The sequence below is a fragment of the Pezoporus wallicus genome, unplaced genomic scaffold, assembly GCF_028554395.1.
Source record: "Pezoporus wallicus isolate ANWC-B61680 ecotype Strahan unplaced genomic scaffold, APGP_CSIRO_Pwel_v1 contig_8837, whole genome shotgun sequence".
Taxonomy (NCBI): domain Eukaryota; kingdom Metazoa; phylum Chordata; class Aves; order Psittaciformes; family Psittacidae; genus Pezoporus; species Pezoporus wallicus.
Genome location: NW_026636730.1, coordinates 1,658,969 through 1,681,533, shown reverse-complemented (window position 1 = coordinate 1,681,533; position 22,565 = coordinate 1,658,969). Strand labels below are relative to the sequence as shown.

The following is a 22,565-nucleotide window of genomic DNA, read 5'->3' as shown; positions in this document are numbered from 1 at the left end:
TTTATCACTTGGGTACCACCACACGCATGCTGCACCACAGCAGGCGCAGATCTGCACCAACACAACCCTGCAGCATCCTTTCGCTATCAGATGGCACTGCCATCCCCGAGCAGCAGTGGGATCTCAGGGATTTATTACTTTCCTTTTCCTGGACAACATGGCCTGACAATTTGAAAGTGGACTTGTGCACAGTCATGAATGCTTTTGCTTTTATGGTCATTTGGAATTTTTTCATCCCATTAACCAATAGGGTTTTCAGGAAATCCCAGTGCTCCCAGCTGAACCAGTGCAACATTACCTCAGCTCATACAAAATGGGGCAAAAAACTGTGTCGTTGTTGCAACTGGCTTTGGAAGTTTTGCTCAAGCAGAGAAATATCAAAGTGATCAGCAATCTTCCCAAACTTCTTTCAGTATTAGAACATATAAAGTCTATTTATTGTCTCTTACACACAAAGGATTTGATAGCAGCCCATTCGCTGCCATGAACTTTAAGAGTTGTACTTCAGTGAGCCAAATAGAGACTTTTTTCCCCCAGTTTTCCAGCACAATCCGACTCCCTCTGCTGGTGCTTCCCAAAAGTGATCAGCCAAAGAACAGGAAAAAAATCAAAGCACTGCCTTCTTTCTTTCCAGTCACCCAAAACATTGAGAGTTTGGTGCAGGGAAATGCAGAGCATAGAGAGGCAAAAAAGGACAGAGACAACTTAAGGGGAAAGCTCCCCATGACCCAGCTTCAGTGAGGGCTTGAGCCCAGAACCCCCCCGTGTGCTGGGCTGCACCCCCAGAGTGAGAGCAGCAGCTCAGGGAGGGGACCCTGCCCCTCTGCTGTGCTCTGGGGAGACCCCCCTGCAGCCCTGATCCAGCTCTGGGGCAGCAGCACAAGAGGGACGTGGAGCTGTTGGAGCGAGGCCAGAGGAGGCCATGGAGATGCTGCGAGGGCTGGAGCAGCTCTGCTCTGGAGCCAGGCTGAGAGAGCTGGGCTGGGGCAGCCTGGACAAGAGAAGGCTCCTCAAGGGGAGACCTGAGAGCAGCTCCAGTGCCTGAAGGGGCTGCAGGAAAGCTGGAGAGGGGCTTGGGACAAGGGATGTAGGGCCAGGCCAAGGGGAATGGCTTGAACCTGCCAGAGGGGAGATTGAGATGAGCTCTTAGGCAGAAGCTCTTCCCTGGGAGGGTGCTGAGGCGCTGGCACAGGGTGCCCAGAGAAGCTGTGGCTGCCCCATCCCTGGCAGTGTTCAAGGCCAGGTTGGACACAGGGGCTTGGAGCAAGCTGCTCCAGTGGAAGGGGTCCCTGCCCGTGGCAGGGGTTGGAGCTGGAGGAGCTTTAAGGTCCCTTGACCACAAACCAGGCTGGGATTCTATGAAACAGCAGCGTTCTTCACACTGTTATTTTAAACAGGATCTTTGGAAAAGAGGCACAACAAAGAATCCCACTGTAAAAGCCAGTATGTCCAGCATGTCAAGTCATACTCAAGCAACAGCTGAGCCACCCGAGGCTTTTACTTACTGAATGTGTTCTTAGAGCTGCAATAGTTTTTGATAACGCCATCTCCCACAGCTCATCAATATAGGCTCTATTTACCAAGCCCTGCGTTGTATGCAAGATGTGATCTTCAACTACAAAAAACCTAGCAGGGAGGAGAAAATGGCACTGTTATCAGAAGTCCCAGGTTCGGAGACATCCAAAGAGATGTTCAAACGCTGGAGGCGAGGGATATACAGCGTTTGCACATCCACAAATCCCCAGAGCAAGCTCAGATTTGCAGTAAGTGCATTTAATATGGTTAATGCTAAACACTTTATCCACCTATTTTTAACATCCCAACATTTTATGATGTTTGGTTTTACGATGTTTGATTTTATGATGTTTATCACTGTATTATATAAGTGACCCACACCACAGTTGCTCCTTGTAATGCCACTGTGTGTATACAAAGGCAGAATTTCCCCTTTCTAAGTTCCCCACCCCGTTATTTCAACAAGAACCACTGATTAAACTCTGCTCCAGTCAGCAGCAAGCACATTACAAGTGGTTAACTGCAGGGAAGAATGCTCTATCCACAGGGAAAACGACTTTAAGTGTAGGGAAAATACCCTCTCGCAGCAGGATACCCCACAGGCTCACGACTATTTCAAGGCAATCAGTTCACTCCAATCTCAGTTATCAAACAGCCTGGCCAAAAAGAAACTGGATTTTCCAGGGAGTGAGCGTGGCACTGGACATTTTAAACAGCAATGGATAAGATCTCCAAGCTGGGTTTTGATGGGGAAATTCAGCCCAGAAGCATGGAGCTGGGTGAGGAGCACACATTGCACTTGTGATGGGTGTAATCAGATGTTGAAATTATTAGTGTTAGCTGAAGATATTTCAACATCATCCCCTATCTCTGCTAGATTAATGGACTTAGGTCGCCTCCTCTGACAGCTCAGCTGCTTTTCAAGACTCTGGTCAAATCTGAGCACAACACGAAGAAGCTCATAGGACCAGAGGTTTGAGAATCACCTTCCTTTACCAGGAAAATAATCAAAGAATAATTATCCAATATGAAAGAATAATTAAGGCAGAGGCCCATTCACCTCATTAGTGGGGCAAGTAGATGCACATAGTCCACAGAGGTTATTTAGCCTCAAATCCCCAGCAATGACCTCGCTGGTACAAGAGCTGGCAGGTTCCTCCACGCTCCCACTGGTGACACAGCAAAGCTCATGGGTGCTATAAAATACACTCTAAAAGCCCAAACTGTCTTTCCCCACCCTGGTTTTGGCTCTGTTTAAAGGCCCTGAAGGACATCAACATTCCCTCCTCTCCTTCTTTTTGGGCTCCTCAACAACACAGCACACACGTATTTAGCAAGGACAGGTATAAAAAGAACACCTACCCTACAATTTGATTAAAATACTTCCTGTAGCCGTCTAACGTTTCGTGCTGCAACAAAGAAGAAGCGAGCAAAGATTAAACCAAAGATGGCCAAGAGCAACTGGAAATGAATTAGAGACCATCCCACCAGCAACAGCACGCCCAGAGATAGCTAACGCTCTGCTCTGCTGCTCGGCACAGCAAGTTTGGGCGCTGTGAGTAGGAGAGCATCGTACCATGTTCGAAGGAGGCTGCAGGACCAATCTGGCTTGTTTTCTTCTCTGTTTCCTGTAGTAGCTCTCAAAGGTTTCTCGGGCACCCTGGAAAACAGGAATGATTCACTGAAGTTGTTACAATGGTTTGCATTAACTACAAACTTGTGATGTACTGGATCTACTGCTGACTTGCGATACGCTGTGCTTCAGATGCAAATCTCATACTCCTCCAATGTATCTGCACAACGCTCCTGCAAAATGCCACCCAGATACCAGAAGATAAAGACTTCTACTGAAAACACTAATCCAAAATACAGCTGTTCAAGTATAATAGTATCTGATGAACTCTTCTATACCTCTTCTCCAGTATCACTGTGCAGATGTGGTGTATAGAGATGCGCAACCAGCTTCTTTGCCGGACCATGACACAGACAAATGTCAGAGTTACTTAACCCTGGGGCACTGAAACAACCAATTTCTAGTGTGAGCAAAAAGCAGCAGGGCACAAACAGTGCCAGAAATTGTTCCACTGATTCATGGGTGCAGAATGATGCAAAGCCACAAACGTTGGGGAATTTCAGCAAAATGTTTTGCATGTGTCAGAGAGTCGTAGAATCACAGAATCATTGAGAGCTTTGGTATGGGTTGGAAGGGACCTTAAAGCTCCACCACTTCCAGCCCCTGCCACAGGCAGGGACCCCTTCCACTAGAGCAGCTTGCTCCAAGCCCCTGGGTCCAACCTGGCCTTGAACACTGCCAGGGATGGGGCAGCCACAGCTTCTCTGGGCACCCTGTGCCAGCGCCTCAGCACCCTCACAGGGAAGAGCTTCTGCCTAAGAGCTCATCTCAGTCTCCCCTCTGGCAGGTTCAAGCCATTCCCCTTGGCCTGGCCCTCCAGGCCCTTGTCCCAAGCCCCTCTCCAGCTTTCCTGCAGCCCCTTCAGGCACTGGAGCTGCTCTCAGGTCTTCCCTTCAGGAGCCTTCTCTTGTCCAGGCTGCCCCAGCCCAGCTCTCTCAGCCTGGCTCCAGAGCAGAGCTGCTCCAGCCCTCGCAGCATCTCCACGGCCTCCTCTGGCCTCGCTCCAACAGCTCCACGTCCCTCTTGTGCTGCTGCCCCAGAGCTGGATCAGGGCTGCAGGGGGGGTCTCCCCAGAGCACAGCATCCTTCACCTTAAAGCAATTTCTGAGTCCAGTCTATATAGCTGGGAAAAATAAAAAAGATTCCTGAGCTTCTGCCCTCCACGGGCATCACCACCCATGCTGGGCGCTGCAGCAGGGACCTGAGCTGCTCCTGCAGGAGCTCCATCTGTAGGTGGTTGTTTTACCAAGCCAGGCTACATCTGAGCATCACCACCCAGGCAGCAAACCCATGAGGATCCTCAAATGCCATCGACGTGCTGAAGCTTTCAGATGTCCGCCTACCGCCCCGGTCCCCTAGGCTATGGAAAACCTTGTCGTTTCATCCCTGCCTGTTCCTCCCTCCTCCACACCCGTGGTGTTTTATGTCTGAAATTGGGTTCTAAACACTTCAGAGAAGGGACAGGGTCTTGCTTTGAACTGCTCCGAGACAGTAAAACAAAAGATCTCATTCTGAAGGCAGAGAACAAACAACACACAACAACAAATATCACCTGAGCGAGGCACCGGGCGTCAGCCTTCCCTGCTACAAAAAATAAAGGAATTGAAAGGCAAACCTGGTGCTAATTTAAAGATCTAGCAGCTACCATGGCATTACACAACCGGGCTGCCTTAAGATGCTTATGAAATGTCTGCAATGAACCCTTGAGGAGCTGTGGCCTGACTTGCTCCTTGACTTCTACAAGACGGAGCTCAAGGCTTAAGGGAAATCTCAGCATTCCCACCAGTGCTGCCCTTCCCAAAGGAGCTATAATGCATCAAAACACCTTCTTGCCACCATGCACATGCATTGCGAGGATTTGGCGGATTTATGGTGTGGATTTTGTCTCTGAATTCCCCTTTTTATTGTAACCGAGTATGAGGATGTGTTGGATGAGGAGCTCCTGACACATGCTGGGCACATACATCCAACCATCCATGGTCCAAATCCCCTTGGCAAGGGACAAATCTGAATGGGTGTAAATCCAAGCCTTTTCCTGCAATCAAGTTTGAGCCTACAAATAATCTGAACTTGAAGAAAGCTTTTCAGAAGCACAAACTATTTGGGAACCAGCATTTCACAGAATCATAGAATAGTTAGGGTTGGAAAGGACCTTAAGATCATCCAGTTCCAAACCCCCTGCCATGGGCAGGGACACCTCACACTAAACCATGGCACCCAAGGCCTCGTCCAACCTGGCCTTGAACACCACCAGGGATGGAGCATTCACAACCTCCCTGGGCAACCCATTCCAGTGCCTTAGCATCCTCACAGGAAACAATTTCCTCCTTAGATCCAATTTAAATTTCCCCTGTTTTAGTTTGAACCCGTTACCCCTTGTCCTGTCACTACAGTCCCTAAGAATGGCCCATCCCCAGCATCCCTACAGGCCCCCTTCAGACACTGGAAGGCTGCTATGAGGTCTCCATGCAGCCTTCTCTTCTCCAGGCTGAACAGCCCCAACTTTCTCAGCCTATCTTCAGATGTCTTCTTAATGCTCCCAAAACCTGTTCCCATGGCCCATGAGCCAGAAATCGGTGACCTACAAGTCAGACCCAGAACAGGGAGGATTATTACAGGTTTTTATCAAGCTAAGGACTTAGCCCCCTTCAGAAGACATAAACCATGGAGTTCTGAGCTCCCATGGAGCTCCTCTTCCAGCCCTGGGAGCTGGTGCTTCTCAGGATGCTGCTGTCACCCACTTCCTCTCCATTTTGGGGATGCCACAGGAGAGCCACAACAGAACAGCTTGTCCCATTCCCACCTTGCCACTGATGTGGCCACACTTCAGATACGTATTAAATCATGCTGTGCCTCACCTCTCAAAACCTACGCAAGTGGCACAAAACCCTCCTCATCACCTCCATCCTGACCATGAGAGCAACTCGGCCTCTGGGAGCATCACTGAGATCTGAAGGTGAAGCTACTCATTAACCTTGCACAGCTCCTTCGCCACTGAGGGCAAACCACAAGCCAGGCTTCTACCCCTGTTTCACTGATGCCTTTGAGGAAGATGAAGCATCTGAACCAACACCATAATGTTCTCTGAAAATCAAACTATTTTGGCTTACACTTTCAGAGGAAAAATACGTTTTCCACAGACACAAGAAGCAGGAGTGACCTGAGCTGGGCTGGAGCTACCACACAAAGGATTCACTATAAACCCTCCTCTCCACATTGAGCCTCACAGTGTGTGCTTAGGTGGTTTTGGATACCAGGTCCTCCTTGGTCCAGCCCAACAAACGGCTTCAACTGTAGTAGAAGAAAAGGAACAGCAATGACCTTGGAAACCACTCCCCAAAAACCAAAAACCATATTCACATTTTCACAGTTTCCCTAAAATTTATGGCCTAGAGACCTGACAATTTGACCAAAATCATCTCCTTCCCAGCACACTGTTCCCTGTATTTCTTTTCTCAAGCCTTTCTTGGCTCTTCCAGGAATTAGGAACTCTAAGCTACTCCAATGAAAAACAACTGCTCCCAAGAACATCTCTCTTGGCACTATCCACATTTTTCTGGGGCACAACTTCACCCTTTCCTCTCGAGTGCATTTCTCCACCACCTCCCTAGACCTTTTCATCACTCATGTATTATATTCTCCCCACAACGGGAAGTCTTTCTTCCTTTTGGTGGCAGTTTTAGCTTAGACCGCACTGCTCATCACATCTGACCCTATCTAAGACTATTCAATTTCTCAGATCTTCAGATAATGTCACTCACTCTGTGCTCTATTTTTTAACTCTGGGTAAAAAAATCCCAAAAGCAGAAAACAGACAAATAGAAATAAACCAAAAAAAGCACCCAGAACAGACCAAAAGACCCACTGTTTTAGAGACTACTCATTTGAAACACCATGCAGTATTTATACTTCAAACCTGTTCCTCTTTCCCACCCCTACACCTGGTGGTTCTTCACATTCAACCAACCCCATCCTTACCTCCAGTTTTCAAACACAGTATTTTGGCACCTAAATGCTGCACATGAGGTAGCAGAAGTGGCTTTACGGGCATCACTGAGCCAAGCAGGCTGTCCAGGCTCAGCCTCCTGTATCAGCCAGCAAAGCACAGTGAGGTGTGAATCTCCGTGTCCCCTTGGTGAGAAACAGTCCAACTTCTTTCTTTCCTTTCTCCTAAAAGCAGCCATTTTAGCCTAAAAAGATGCCTTGCACCTGCAAGGTGTTTTGTTTCATCTAAACCCATGATGTTGATGCACATCTCAAGCAGCACATGGCATGTCTGAGAACAAGAACCACTTGAGAAAGACTACTGAGGAGCAATTCCCAGCTACAACCTCTCATGGACTTCCAAACCCACCACTGACCTTCTGCAGAAGCAAGATGCTGCTAATACATCTCATTACAGAGGCAGCATCCTTGCTCCTTCTGGGTTTCTTGTGGGCTCTACCCATAAGACATGTGGAAATCAAGCAGTCGTGGTGGGGAGAGGAGAGGGAGGTCCCTTTCCTAGGGAGGTTTTACCCAATTCTCAATCTCTTTAAGGAGCAGGAAGAACCCAAAGCCACGTTTCCAAACAAGACATTTACTGCAGTCATTGTCCAGGAAAAACCCTCAGTAATGCCTCATCTTTTTAAAACTACTGGGCAGAGCTTTCCTTCTCCAGGGAGCTTCAGGGGTTCCCAGACTTGGCAATGAAAGGCAGACAATTAAGCTCATGGATGAGCGTCACAGAAGGGAAAACAGAATGCAAAAACAGCAGCTGAAAAAAAACCCCAAAGTTTCCAAATTCAGGAGCAGCAGAGAGCTGAGAGCCAATCTACGTGGGAATGACATCGGGGGAAACTTACTGTAAGCCTCATCCTGCTGTTGTGCTCAAAATGCCCAGGAAAACGGGAATTCTGCATGCAGAACATGTAGATGACTAGTCTGGACTACTAAATTTCTGCTTACCTGGCAGCAGAAATACACCCCGTCTTCTTCATGCAATGGTAATTTACCAGCTGCACACAACTGGGTAACATGTCATCAGTAACCCACCACTCCCATGGGGACACTATTGGCTGAGCCATCCCAAACGCTTTGTACTTGCAACATCATTAGTGCATTTACTAAAAACCAGGCAATCCCAGAGTGGTTTGTCCTGTCCCTACAGGCTCTTGTCCAAAGCCCTTCTCCAGCTTTCCTATAGTCCCTTTAGGCACTGGAGCTGCCCTAAGGTCTTCCTGGAGCCTTCTCTTCTCCAGGCTGAACCAGCGCAGCTCTCTCAGTCTGTCTTCATCTGTCTTCTTGTACCCAAGAACCAGATCAGTATTCAACTATCCAGCAAAGTTTGCCTTCAAATGGTTCTTCCTCCTCATGGAGAATTAACTGTGGAATTCCCAAAATCCAAACCACTGCACTTAAGTGGACTGTTGATCAACTCGGTGGGTACCTGGTTGGTACCTGGAACATCTGCTCCTCGTTGGCTTCAGAGGGTTTTGGGTCATGCTGTACATGGAGGCCCATAACAAGTGGAGAACGACAGCAGGGGTTCTCGGACCCGCCTCGCTTAACGTGGTTGTCAATGACCTGGAAGAGGGGATGGATGTGGTTTCATCCACTTTGAAATGAGCCCAAATTTGGGGAAAAGTCAAAACACTTGCAGGCAAAGCCACCAACTGGAGGGGTCTTGGCAGGCTCCATGAATGGGACAACACGAACATGATGAAATTCAATAAGGGCAGATACCAAATATCACATAGAATCATAGAATTGTTAGGGTTGGAAAGGACCTGAAGATCATCCAGTTCCAACCCCCCTGCCAGGGGCAGGGACACCTCATGCTAAACCATGGCACCCAAGGCTCTGTCCAACCTGGCCTTGAACACTGCCAGGGATGGAGCATTCACAACCTCCCTGGGCAACCCATTCCAGTGCCTCACCACCCTCACAGGAAAGAATTTCCTCCTTAGATCCAATCTAAACTTCCCCTGTTTCAGTTTGAACCCGTTACCCCTTGTCCTGTCACTACAGTCCCTAATGAAGAGTCCCTCCCCAGCATCCCTATAGCCCCCTTCAGATACTGGAAGCTGCTCTGAGGTCTCCACGCAGCCTTCTCTTCTCCAGGCTGAACAGCCCCAACTTTCTCAGCCTGTCACATGAAAAGGAAGAACCCCTGAACCCCTTGCAACAACACAGACCAAGGACCACAGCTTTGGGAGCACCTCTGTGGATAGAGACCATAAGTTTTGGTAGACAACAAGCTGAACATGAACCAGCAGTGCATTCTTGCAAGGGAAAAGCAACCAAAAAGATGTGGAGAACTAACCCTAATATCTAAGACAAGATCACTGAGAAGATGGAGCCAGGCTGACTTCACAATGATGCACAGCAAGAGAAGAAAGGTACAAATGCAAGAGAGACATTTGCACTGGTTGCAATGAAAAACTTATTCACAGCAAGAACAGTCAGGCAGTGGAAGGAGTGCCCCAAAGGTGTTTTATAGTCTCCATCCATGGAGGCTTTCAAGACCAGGCTGTATAAAGCCCTGAGAAACCTGGTCTGGTCTCACAGCCAACTTGCTCCAAGCAGAAGGTTGGACCAGAGACCTCCTGAGATGATCCTATCCTGTGAGAAACACACTCTACAAAGAGCCTACACAGAGTTTGAAGCCTCCAGGTATTTTACACATGCTCATTTCCCAGCCTGGTCTCCAAATGTCCTGATCCCCAGCCATTTCCCATGTCAGGTTCTATGAGTAGGAAGGGCCAGAGGTCCCATTTCAGGGGGTTATAGTCACAGTTTAGCCAATCTCAGCCTCATTTCAACAAGAAACAGCCTATTCCTTTCCCCCCAGGTCACTGAGCAGCAGTGCTGGGATGTGTCACCCCTCACCTGGCTCAAATGGCCCCTACAGATAGTGTTTCATTTTGATTCGCCTGCAAGAGCCAAACAACACTTGGAATCATATCAACACCAAAGAGATGCTCGCTCAAACCTGGATCCCACTTCTAGTCCCCTCTGTAACCCCAGAGCTTCAGGGGCATACCCGAAACCAGACCCACACTTCCACCCCCTGCCCTGACAGCTCGGCAGCTTAGAGCAGCAGTTTGGATGGGACCTGCATTGCGAAAGCAGCACAGAAGCTCTAAAATCCTACAGAGAACCACTTTTTAACCCCCAAATTACCTAAAAGAGGCAGCCTGTTCTAAGGAGAGATGATTGCCCAGGACTTAAAGGAACCAACAGGAGCCTGCGTTCTGCTTAGAAACAGGTTGCAAGAAAAGGAGCTTAGAAAATAAGCTTAACATGCCCTGAAGATGCCTCAAGACAAGAGGACACCAGTAGCCACCAATGAAACACAAAGAAGCCCAACTCTTAAGCAGATGCTTAACTTGTACAAGGTAAATATTCCCAAGTAACACTGGGGGGGCACAGGGTGCAGGTGCTCAGCACGGAGCCCAGAAGTGCTTTGCTGAATCAGGATCAAAAAGGCGGCTCTTGCTCAGCGCCCTGGAACCTCTTGTTGACTGTAAACACCACCTCGATACCAAACACAGCCAAAGCCAACCACAAAACTGCGTGGGGGGAAGAGAGAGCAGCAGCATCGCAAGCTCTGCTTTGGAGGGGAGCCTCTCCCTCTAAGGTCTGCAGCGCTGGGCATGCTCCCAAGCGGCCACGCTCATCTCAACGTGTCCTCTATAGCTGATAGAGCACAGGTAAGCAGAGAACATTCACAGCACCACCTTGTCCTGGCCAGGAACGTCTTCCCCATCCCTGTGTCTCCCTCCATCCCTGGCAGTGCTCAAGGCCAGGTTGGACACAGGGGCTTGGAGCAAGCTGCTCGAGTGGAAGGGGTCCCTGCCCATGGCAGGGGGTTGAAGGTCCCTTCTAACCCAAACCATTCTGTGATTCTGTGATTTACCATCCCAGTTAGACTGATTTTTGTGCTGCCAGTATCTCACTACACTGTGCATCCCACAAATAAAAGGTCCATGGGCACACACATGGAGCTATCTCCTTCCTACAAGCTCAGCCCAGCTTAGGAAGGATTTGATCTCTGCCCCATCCAGCCCTGACTCCAACCTGTACCAGAGGAAAGACCATAACCCATTTCTTTAAGTTATTAAATCCCAAGTTTCAAAGTGAATTCTGTGGTTTAGGTGCTTAAGTGCTTGCATCCAACAACAGTGCACTGATAGGAACTGCCTGACTTAAAGGACTTGTACTGAAGAGCACAGAACAAAATTGAGATCTAGGAAAACGAAAGAAGGCCAAGCAGCATGACCAAAGGCCATCCCAAAGGAAAGGAGTGCTCCAGAGATCATGTAGTACCAAGCTTACAACTTATAATCACTTGAAAGAATCTCTTATAATCAGTTATAATCAGTTGAAAGAATCTCTTATAATCAGTTGAAAGAAACTCTAACCAAAAACTATCGAGAGCCACCGGAACAGAAAGCCAACCTAGAAGGGTCTATAGGAGCTCTAGTGCTTCTTTTCATCTCTCCAAACATTGGTCTGATAAATTAATTTAAACCAAAGTTTGAAAGCAACAAAAAAATTTATAAAACAAAAGCAACCAGAAAGCAAATTACGAAGCCTGGGTCCAACAGATAACAGATGGAGATTCCTGCTCCATCACCTAGCCTGACGTGGTAGCAGATGCTGGCATTGCTACCTAGGCCACCTCCATCAGCAGAGATGAAGAAGATGGATGGGAAATCCCAGACTGGTTTGTGTTGAAGGGACCTTAAAGCTCACCCAGTTGCCCAGTCCCAATCCCCTGCCATGGGCAGGGACCCCTTCCCCTAGAGCAGCTTGCTCCAAGCCCCTGTGTCCAACCTGGCCTTGAACACTGCCAGGGATGGGGCAGCCACAGCTTCTCTGGGCACCCTGTGCCAGCGCCTCAGCACCCTCACAATAAAATACCCTCCTGATCCCTTCAGGCAGGGCGCTGGGAGCCCAGGTGAACAAGGAACAAGTGAGCACCAATGCACCGGAGTTGATGAAGGTACCAAAGTGAAGATGCACAAGGCTTTTCTTTAGCTCTAACGCCCAAGAGCTGCTGCTTGTCCTAGGGAAAGCCTGGGGTCCTGCAGCATGCAGCGGGTCCTGGCACAGCTTCTCACTGCTTCCCACTGCCTTGGCCAGGAAATAGTTAACTATAGAGGAAAATAGGTAAGATTTCCTCCTTTTGCCCCCCTTCCTCCAAGGTAGATGCCCAACACCTCCTCTCTCAAAGGAGCCGGGCTCCTTCCTCCCAGCAAATAAGGCCATTACCCCCAGTCCCACTGCCGGAGCCAGCAGCAGAGCATTGTTCCCCAGCCCTGTCTATAGGAAGCAATATCTATTTTCCATTTAGACAAGGGTAAAGCCTTTAATTTCAGCCTCCTGCCTGCAGCTGGAGTTCCCTTTTAACTGCTTGGCCACAGGAGTGAAGACAGTTTTATATGGAAGAAAATGCTGAAAAGGCCACTTTAATATGCTTGCATGTGAAAAGGGGAGAGCTTTTCATACTGCACGGTAATGAGGGTCAGCGGGATATTACACTTCACCATATGGCTAATTTGCACAGCAGGTCAAATGCTCTATTTGCTTTTTTAAAGACAGCCCGATAGATTAAGCTGCACTAAAACAAAACACACCAAAAAGAAGAAATAAGGAAGCCTGAGGAGGAGATGCCCTCTAATGTCGGAGCCTGGCAGCACATCCAGCCTGGGGGACAAGGGGTTAGGAAAATAAGGATACCTGACCATGAGCAGGGTTGGGATGATGAGAATCCCACTCCTCCAGCATCATCCCATACTCATGATGGGTACCTGCACGAAGGACCATCCCTGCTTCACATGGAGCTCTGGTGATGAGAGCAGTGACCATCACAACCCATGTTTGTCTTGGCGTGTCCTCGGTGTCGTGGCCCAGGCATGACCCACGGAGGCACTTCCCGTCCCCATACACTTCCCATCAGATCCGGTGGGTAAAGATTAGGGAGCTGCATGGCCAGGGTGTTTGTAGAGGGTAAATACACTGATTAACGAGCCTGGCTTTTGTAATCTCCTCCCTGCCACAGCACAGTGTTAACTTATTAAATACCTTCACAAAGGGCCTTTATTAGTGGCCTTCGCTTGGCTGGCTCCTTTCAGAGCATTATGAGCTACATCTAATAAACCTTTAATTGACTATTGCTTTTCCCGGCCTCTGACCTGGGATGACAAACAGCAGGGCCACGCTAGCAAGAGGAGTTTCCACGCCAAGAAGAATGGCAGCTTGCAGAGACAGAGCTGAACCCAATGGAAGAGGAGTCTGGAGATGAGCATCACCTCATTCTGTCTAGACCAGGAGCCAGCTTCTTGCACAGAGAGGTGGTGGATGCACCATCCCTGGAGACATTCCGGGCCAGGCTGGAAGTGGTTCTGGACAACCTGATCTAGCTCACAATGTCCCTGCTCACTGCAGGGAAGTTGGACTAGACGAGCTTTGAAGGTCCCTTCCAACCCAGACTATTCAATGATTCTTCCCACATCAACCCTTTATAGATGCTCCAGTTTTCCCAACAGGAGAAAATCCCACTTTGGTAAGAAATATGAAATTTTTATGGCTCCTGTAATGTAGAGAGGAGAAAACCACTCAAACTCATCTCAGTTTAAGACCTCAGAATTCAGAGACAGAGAACCAGATTCTGGTGCTCACCAGTCCATGCCCCCACAGCTAGCTGGTGCCTTAGAGGACAGAAAAACCCCACCATTTTCCCCTTCCTCTCCAAGGAATCAAAGCAACTGCAGGAAGGTGGAGACCAGCAGCAGAAAACCAATTCTTTGCTTTGGCCACAATCGGAGTTCCCATCTTCCTGCAGCCAAAAGGCATGAATGACAAGAGAGAAAACCATCACTGGCAATGTGATGAAAAATCAAAGAACTGAAGACTTGAAGGATAAAAAGAAAGCCCAGAGCGATTAAAACTGCTGCGTACAATTGCCTCTTTAGCTTGGTGAAACAGCTGGATAGGTCTCATAGAATCAGAATGGTCAAGGTTGGAAAGGACCTTAAGATCATTCAGTTCCAACCCCCCTGCCATGGGCAGGGACACCTCACACTAAACCATGGCACCCAAGGCTCTGTCCAACCTGGCCTTGAACACTGCCAGGGATGGAGCATTCACAACCTCCCTGGGCAACCCATTCCAGTGCCTCACCACCCTCACAGTGAAGAACTTCCTCCTTATATCCAACCTAAACTCATCTCTACTCCTCCTCAGAATCCCAGACGAGCCATTTCTGGTGCTAGCTCTGCTCTCGGTATCTGTTTGACCAGAGGCTCAGATGTTTCAGCTCAAGCTCAGAGGCTGAACTAAAGACCTATATTGAAAAGAAATAAGTATTTCTAAATCTTGTAGCTGCAGAAAACAAGCACAACATGAGAATAAAATGTCCTTCAGTCTTTCAGTCCAGGAAACAAATACTGCCATGAGTTATTTCACTGCATTCATGTTCAAGGCCAGGTTGGACACAGGGGCTTGGAGCAAGCTGCTCTAGTGGAAGGGGTCCCTGCCCATGGCAGGGGTTGGAGCTGGAGAAGCTTTACAGTCCCTTCGGACACAAACCAGTCTGGGATTGTACACTGGTGTAACTGGAAGAAACCAGACATTCTGATGTATAAAAAAGCAATAGAAAATAAAAGATCAGACAATTTAATGTGTCTCAAACCCTTGGCAAGACAGAAGACGCGAGGTCACCCATCCAGTATCACAAGAGGTGTCAGGAGCCACCCCATGTCCTGCCTGCAGGGGGTCAGGAGGCTGTTGGAGATCACCCAGTAAAACCTGAATTTAACCTCAGGAACAACCGGTTGTCCTAATCCGTATGTGCCAATGCCGAGCAGGCGGTGCCTGGGCACAGCGCCCTGACTCCAGCACCAGCCAGCACCAGCCCTAATGGGACTGAAGAATAACACAGGAACAGGGTGAACACATAATGCAGTTCCCTAGCGTCGTTTCTCAGCCTCCACCAAGCCAGAGCACTGGGATGCCCTGAGCCACAATACAGATCTTATTATTTAATACTCCCTATGGATATTTTCCCCCATAAATTTGGCCAATAGCTTCCTGTGCCCGTGTAAACTACCAATGTCTGTATGACCTGGTGTCAAGGTTTCGGAGAAAACAGAGGTTAGAGATCAGAAGAGACTGTAAGTCTTTAAAAACCAGGGAAATGAAGCCCCTGTGTGCTGGCTGCACCCCCAGAGCGTGAGCAACAGCTCAGGGAGGGGATCCTGCCCCTCTGCTGTGCTCTGGGGACACCCCCCTGCAGTCCTGATCCAGCTCTGGGGCAGCAGCACAAGAGGGACGTGGAGCTGCTGGAGCGAGGCCAGAGGAGGCCATGGAGATGCTGCGAGGGCTGGAGCAGCTCTGCTCTGGAGCCAGGCTGAGAGAGCTGGGCTGGGGCAGCCTGGACAAGAGAAGGCTCCTCAAGGGGAGACCTGAGAGCAGCTCCAGTGCCTGAAGGGGCTGCAGGAAAGCTGGAGAGGGGCTTGGGACAAGGGATGTAGGGACAGGCCAAGGGGAATGGCTTGAACCTGCCCGAGGGGAGACTGAGATGAGCTCTTAGGCAGAAGCTCTTCCCTGGGAGGGTGCTGAGGCGCTGGCACAGGGTGCCCAGAGAAGCTGTGGCTGCCCCATCCCTGGCAGTGTTCAAGGCCAGGTTGGACACAGGGGCTTGGAACAAGCTGCTCTAGTGGAAGGGGTCCCTGCCCGTGGCAGGGGTTGGAGCTGGAGGAGCTTTGAGATCCCTTTAAATCCAAACCATTCTGATTTTATGATGATGAAAAGAGTGTTTATAATTCCATATTCTCTCTTAGAAGAATCCAGCCTGCATGACAAAGCTGGAAGAAGTGACTTGCGTTGGGCAGCTGAGAGGAGCTAAAAGACACCAAAAAACTGCAACCAAGCCCCAAATCCAGAGGCTGCCATGGCAGCACAGGCCATCAGCACACCCAAAGCCTCCCCCACATCGTGGCTAACCACAGAGAACTGGGGCTTGGGTGCTCTTATCTTCAAAGCCTGGATGGAGCACACAGAAAACATCTAAAAACTGCAGGACAAAAAGGCATCAACAACTCGGCTCTATCTGCGCAACGGATCTCCCTCTCCCACCAATAAAGTTTATTTCTGCAGCCAGCAGAGCCTTTGCAGGGCTCCGTCAGGCTGCAAAATGCAGTTCTGGAAGGAATTACAGCCACCCAAAACCTCATCCCTTCCCAAACGCAAGCAGAAGAGACGATCGGATGAAGAACTGATGCCCCATGCTCAAACCCTGCAATGACTCCATTGAAGAAGACAGAGGGAACATCCATCTGGACACAGAACAGATGGATGCTTTCATCCAAGTAATTCTTATAGCAACATCACAAGCCTGGTTTCAAGCCCACTCGTGTTGAGATCTTGCCTTCACAACCCATTTCGCCTTTCTTACAGCATCACAGGCTTCAGGGGGCTTTGCAAGGGCAGAAGGGACAGAAATCTCCTCTTTCATGTTTATTTCCCTGTTAAGAACTTAACGTCTGCAAAAGTTAAGGACAACCTTCCAGGAATAAGGGCATTTCTCCCTTGTATGTTCATCACTCTGAAAGCAGAGCACACAGCAGCCAGAGAAGAGGATGAGGAGGCGAAGACATGCCCCTCTTCCCAGGCTTCATCACAGTTATCAACTAGAAACTTGAGGTTTCAAATACAGCAACAGATTCCCTGACCCTTCGGTTTCTTGAGACAAAGCAGTTTGCTGGGCAAGAACTAGGACAGAAGCTCTGTGAGGAAATGCAACACTCTCCGGCACACCAAAGCACTGCTGGTGGGTTGGAACGAAATGCTCCTCACCCTTACGAGTGCAAGGAACATGCAGCAACAGGAGGAGTCTGCTGCTAAGAGTTCACCCGGATCCAGTGTCCCTTTAATGTGACATTCCAAAACGTATTTACCATTGACTACATTAATTCTAGCCTTGCATTGTTGTCCCTGCTCACTGGACTAGATGAGTTTTCAAGGTTCCTTCCAACCCGAATGATTCTATGAATCTACAATTGTGCTCTTATTTATCATTCATCATTATTTATCATTAATATTGAGCTCTTCTTTAGCCTTATATTTATCATTATTCATGACTGTGCTCTTATTTATCATTAATCATCATTTCCTCAACCACTCAGGCTGAGCTCCTACATGGTGGCAAGGAAAACGTCTGCAAGAGGCTATAAAGCTGCATGAACTAAACACAGGAACTGTAGGGAAACGCAGGGATTTTCAGGGTGATGCAAGTTCTCCTAACGTGGCAGACAAGCAGCCACAGTAAATCTTCCGAGCAATCCAAGATGCGAATTCCACTTCAATCACATTTTAATAGGTTTAAATGTTAACCAGAAATGTGTTTTCTTTTCCATTTAGTATCGGTTGAAATATTTAGTGCATTTGCTACTGCTCAGTCATCGGTTTAGCGCTGCTGGGTTCATTTAACAAGAGAAAAGGAGTGTGAGGTTTTCAGTCTCTGCTACCCAAGTATCATTTGTTTTGCTGTTCTGTTTAGCCAGGATTAGGTATCGCAGTTTTCCCTTGACCTAGACCAAGCAAAAGACTTCTGCCCCAGTCCAACATACGATTTAACATCACATCACCCTAGATGAAGAGACTTGGTTTGCTCGTATAAGCACTGAACACACTGTATAAGCACTGAACACATTGAACAGCCTTTTAAACCCCTGCTTTTGTATCTAGCAAATCGATTCTCGATACTAAAGCGAGATACGTGCATCCAGAAGGAGCATAAAGACAGACTCAAATACTTCTAAATACTTCCCTTGGGGCCCTTTTCTGATCCTACAATTTTTACTTTCTAACAAGCAGTAAGAAGGAGGACTCCAAACGTGGAGCTGCCGTGCCTGACAAATGAAGTGAAGCACAGAGCACGCGGAGCTGTAAAAGGCGAGAAGGACATTAAACTTCTCCGAGATGACAGCTCGAGCTTTCACAGTTCCTCAGAGTTAATGCTGCTCCGAAAGGAGGAGAAAGGAACATGCACAAATTCAGGTTTGTTGGAAAGCCTAATCTTCTCCTGGGATTAATAGTCAGAAGTTTATCTGTGAATGGCAGCAGCGCAACAGAAGACCCAATGCACGTTCAGACCCCAAAGACCAGCGACACCGATACAAGTCAAACTCAAACTGTTTTTCCATAGCTTTAATAGCTTGGATTTTGTTTGCAGATGACAAAATACATCAAGTAACAGTGTATGTTTCTAAAAGCTATGGCAATGACCAGGACCATACACAAATGGAGCCCTTCACTCTTCTCAGCGACTTAATGGAATATTTCCTCTAACTGCTCTGAGGACAGATACATGAGAGACCTACCATGAAAAGGCTTTTCTCTATAAACCCCACTTCTGCTTTTAGACTTCCCAGCCGTCTGCACATACATCCTGAGCCTCCGATCCACCTGCTCACACACCGATCAACCCCATCCACCTCCCAAGATCCCCACGGACTCAAGCTGGCTTATGTTAGGTCATAAACCAACTTGAGGCAACAGCAATGAGTGTCTGGGGTTTTGTAGTTAAGACTGAATCTTTTAGGTGGTGCAATGTGCCACAAGGCACAGAAATGAAAGCTCCCAAGTCGTCTGAGGCTACCCAGAATTAGCCCCTTGCATCCCAGAAGCCAACAGTTTCCTGACCAAAGGGATACTGATTTCTGACCAAAGATCCTAATGAGGATTAAACGTTGCTTGGGCACTTCACTGCCTTCATATTGCCCATAAAACCAGAGTCCATGTTGCTTCTCCACCTTAGAAAGTTTAAAATACTTGCAAAATATAAGATGTTTAAACATTCCAGATTGAGAGCCACCTTGCAGAGCAATTCCATCAAACATCATCACTTCACTGCAACGCAGAAGAGCACAAGACCCAACAAGCATCAGAGCAGGGCTCACCCTTTCGATGGGTCACTCACATGTGGACACATACATTTATCTTGGCTTCAACTTGCCCTGTCTCTGAAACACAAATAACAGGTCCCTTACCCCACAGATAAAATTAAGTGATTATTTTCTACAGGAAATCACAGAGTACACAATAATTCAAAGTGATACAGGGCTAAGATACACTAATAGTAAGGATCTCTCAAACAGCAGCATCCCCCAAATCATAGAAGAGTTTGGGTTGGAAGGGACCTTCCAACCCCCTGCAATGAGCAGGGACATCTTCAACTACATCAGGTTGCTCAGGACTACCTCCAGCCTGGCCTTGAATGTCTCCAGGGATGGTACATTCACCACCTCTCTGGGCATGTCAACTCCCAAATAAACCTTTACCGTGCCACGCAGAACACAACATGTACATAGGAAGCACCCTTCCAAGCACCTTTAAAAGCCCAAAGCGAGCTCATTTTAGGAACTAGAGTGGAAGCTTCACACATTTTGCACCAAGCCCTCCCTTCTGTGCAATCCATCCTCTTATTGAAGCCAAGCCCTTGGGTTTGGAGCACCCATCCCCACACTATCGAACAGGCTCCAAGCTGGAGGAAGGCAATCTCCAAGCCCCGCACCGGGGGAACGCTCTGAAGAAATCACTGCACGCTCAAACAATGGGATATTTGTCAAAGTACAGCTTGATCACCAGCAATCATCTGTTTTTCATAACTACATCTGACCTAAACTGAATTGACTGAACAAGTACCCTGTGTTTCTCATTCTGGAATAGGCGGCGGCGCAGCTCCCTCTCCAACCTCTCCCCCCTCTCCTTTTTAAGCCATACTTCTGAAGGGTTACAAAGCGATGATGTAGACAGGTATTTCCTCATTATGAACAGCAGCAGCTAAACATTTTCAGGTTGCATTTTTGGCCATCTCCTCCCGTTCCAGGTGACCTGCAAGGTTAAGCACTCCGGGACGTGCCTTTCTCCTCTGCTTGCATTCAAACCCACCCTCTTTGCAAAGAGCAGCACAGCGCTTCCCAGGGTAACAACGAGCAGAGATGGCTTCTAACCACGTGCTCCTTTCATAATATATTTAAAGGTCATTAAAACTTTATAATGAATGAGCTGCCAGGGAAAAAAAATACATTCAGGACAAGCCCACAGAGTCTTCCATGCAAGGCCACTGCACATAAAACCTCAGGGAAGCAACTGCTCATAAGAAGAAAGCTCACTCTCCATTGAGGAAGGAAGGAAGTGGTGGAAATTGGTCACAAGCTTTGCAAGGAAGGATGCGTCCCCAACAGCTAATCAGCCTTGTCATGGCTCCCATCAATTAAGGGGAAAAAAATTCCTTCAATTTAAGAAGAACGCAGAACGAGTCCTTGAGGAAGATGAAGGATGTGTCCAACGGGAGGCAAAGGAGGAAAGGGATGAGGAAGGTGGAAAGAGAGGAGGCAAAATGTACCTGAACGAACACAATCTGCGACAAATCCCACCCATTTCTTACAGCCTGCTTAAAACTATGTGTTTGAAGCTGTAATTCTCCTAGCAGAGAGCTAATGATCACTCACAGACAGGGGTTTGCATTAACTGGAGACAAACAGAGGGGGAAAAGTCCTTAAACTGGGACATTTCCATAAGGAGATGGTGCTGTACTGCTCGATGATTTGAGTTCAAAGCTCTTCATTCTCCCCCTCCCTGAATCCATCCTCTCCTTCCCTGAATCCAAGCACACACTCGGGAAGGAGCAGAAAGCATCCATCCTGCACACCACAGTCAAGCAGGACAATGCAGCTTGCTCCTAAAACTCTGCTATAAAAGGTTTGGGTTGGAAAATTACATTTGTGTATTTGTTTTTTTAAGGCTTTTCCAACACAGAACGTGGGGAATGAGCAGGGAACACAGAGAAATAAATCCAGGATACACTAATGAACAGCCCTCCTGTTCCAAGTGCCACCAAGGAGCAGCACATCCAGTATTAGCTACACTCTCCATGCTGGGGAAGAAATCGTGTCCTAGCAGCCCATTTGCCCATTTTACTGTTTTTCTGCCCCCTTTTAAGGCAATAAGCCATACAAACTGAATTCAAACAAGCACTCGGGATGCTGCACAGCCCACTCCCAACCAGAAGTGGACCAGCATGACCTCTGGTTTGACCAGCTCTCAACTCTGCCCACCTAAACCAACATGTATTAATAAATACGAGTTTATAGAAGATGGTTAAGTCAAGAAGCCAAAGTAAGCAGGCAGTGAAATAGCTGTGACACAGAGACGTAAGCTCCAGCACTCAGCTCATTTGAATTATAGAATGGTTTGGGTTGGAAGGGACCTTAAAGATCATCCAGTTCCAACAGAACAAGAGTTCTCCTTCCGCCCACCCATCACCTATGGGGCTCTGTTAGGTGAAACCTCCCTTTGATTCCCCTAATCTCTCAAAATGAAGATGACAACACTGGAAGGAGCAACGGACAGACCTGAGGGTTGGGCTGCCATTCAGAGGGACCTTGGCCAGCTGGGGAATGGCCCAGCAAGAACCACATGAAGGTCAAGTCCTGCCCCTGGGGAGGAATAGCCCCAAGCACCAGCACATAACGGGGGTGACCAGTTGGGAAGCAGCCTGGCAGGAAAGGACCTGGGGTTCTGGTGGACACCAAGCTGACCATGAGCGCTGTGCCATTGTAGCAAAGGAGGCCAACAGACTCCCGTGATGTGATGTGCCTACAAGGATGATGGAGAGGGACTCTTCATCAGGGGCTGCAGTGACAGGACTAGCGGTGATTTAGATTGGATATAGGGAAGAAATTCTCACTGTGAGAGGGTGCTGAGGCGCTGGCAGAGGGTGCCCAGAGAAGCTGTGGCTGCCCCATCCCTGGCAGTGTTCAAGGCCAGGTTGGACACAGGGGCTTGGAGCAAGCTGCTCTAGTGGAAGGGGTCCCTGCCTGTGGCAGGGGTTGGAGCTGGAGGAGCTTTAAGCTCCCTTCCAACCCAAATCATTCTATGATTCTATATCCAAGCTATTACTGCAACAAAGAGTTTGCTATATAGCATGCATGTCCTGTAGCTGATATTTCATACAAGAAGGAACAGGACCAACTTTTTAGACTGTGCTATTCCTATCAAGTTTTTTACCCTGAAGGATTCCAAGGACAACACCCACAGCCAAAGCAAGACAAGCTGGAGGTTCTAAAGCCAGGAGAGAAGATTTAAAGGCAAGAGGCAAGTCCCTGCTCTCATAGCAGCTCTTGTGTGTTCTTCAGTGTCTGTGAGTAGGTGATATTTGGGTGCTATGGTTTAGTGTGAGGTGTCCCTGCCCATGGCAACAGGGCTGGAACTGGATGATCTTAAGGTCCTTTCCAACCCTAACTGTTCTATGGTTCTATGATTAACGATTAAGTCTCCACAAAGTGAAGAAACTAGAAGATAACTATTCTACGATTCTATGATCAGTCACCAGGATCTCAAAGTACAAGCTTTAAATTCTAAA

At 48.2% G+C, this 22,565-nt stretch overlaps 1 protein-coding gene across 8 annotated transcripts in view; it reads right to left on the bottom strand.

The window, feature by feature from the left end:
* EXOC6B (exocyst complex component 6B) overlaps window positions 1–22,565 on the bottom strand; it is a 293,055-nt gene that overhangs the window by 123,444 nt on the left and 147,046 nt on the right. For all 8 annotated transcript variants that reach the window (XR_008971199.1, XM_057401258.1, XM_057401260.1 and 5 more), the window contains 3 exons: window positions 3,092–3,175; window positions 2,878–2,924; window positions 1,506–1,626 (listed from right to left, as the gene is read on the bottom strand). Coding sequence is in view for 7 of the 8 variants with exons in the window: in XM_057401258.1 (XP_057257241.1) it covers window positions 1,506–1,626; window positions 2,878–2,924; window positions 3,092–3,175 (252 nt within the window). In the remaining variant the exon portion in view is untranslated. The remainder of the gene's footprint in view (window positions 1–1,505; window positions 1,627–2,877; window positions 2,925–3,091; window positions 3,176–22,565) is intronic.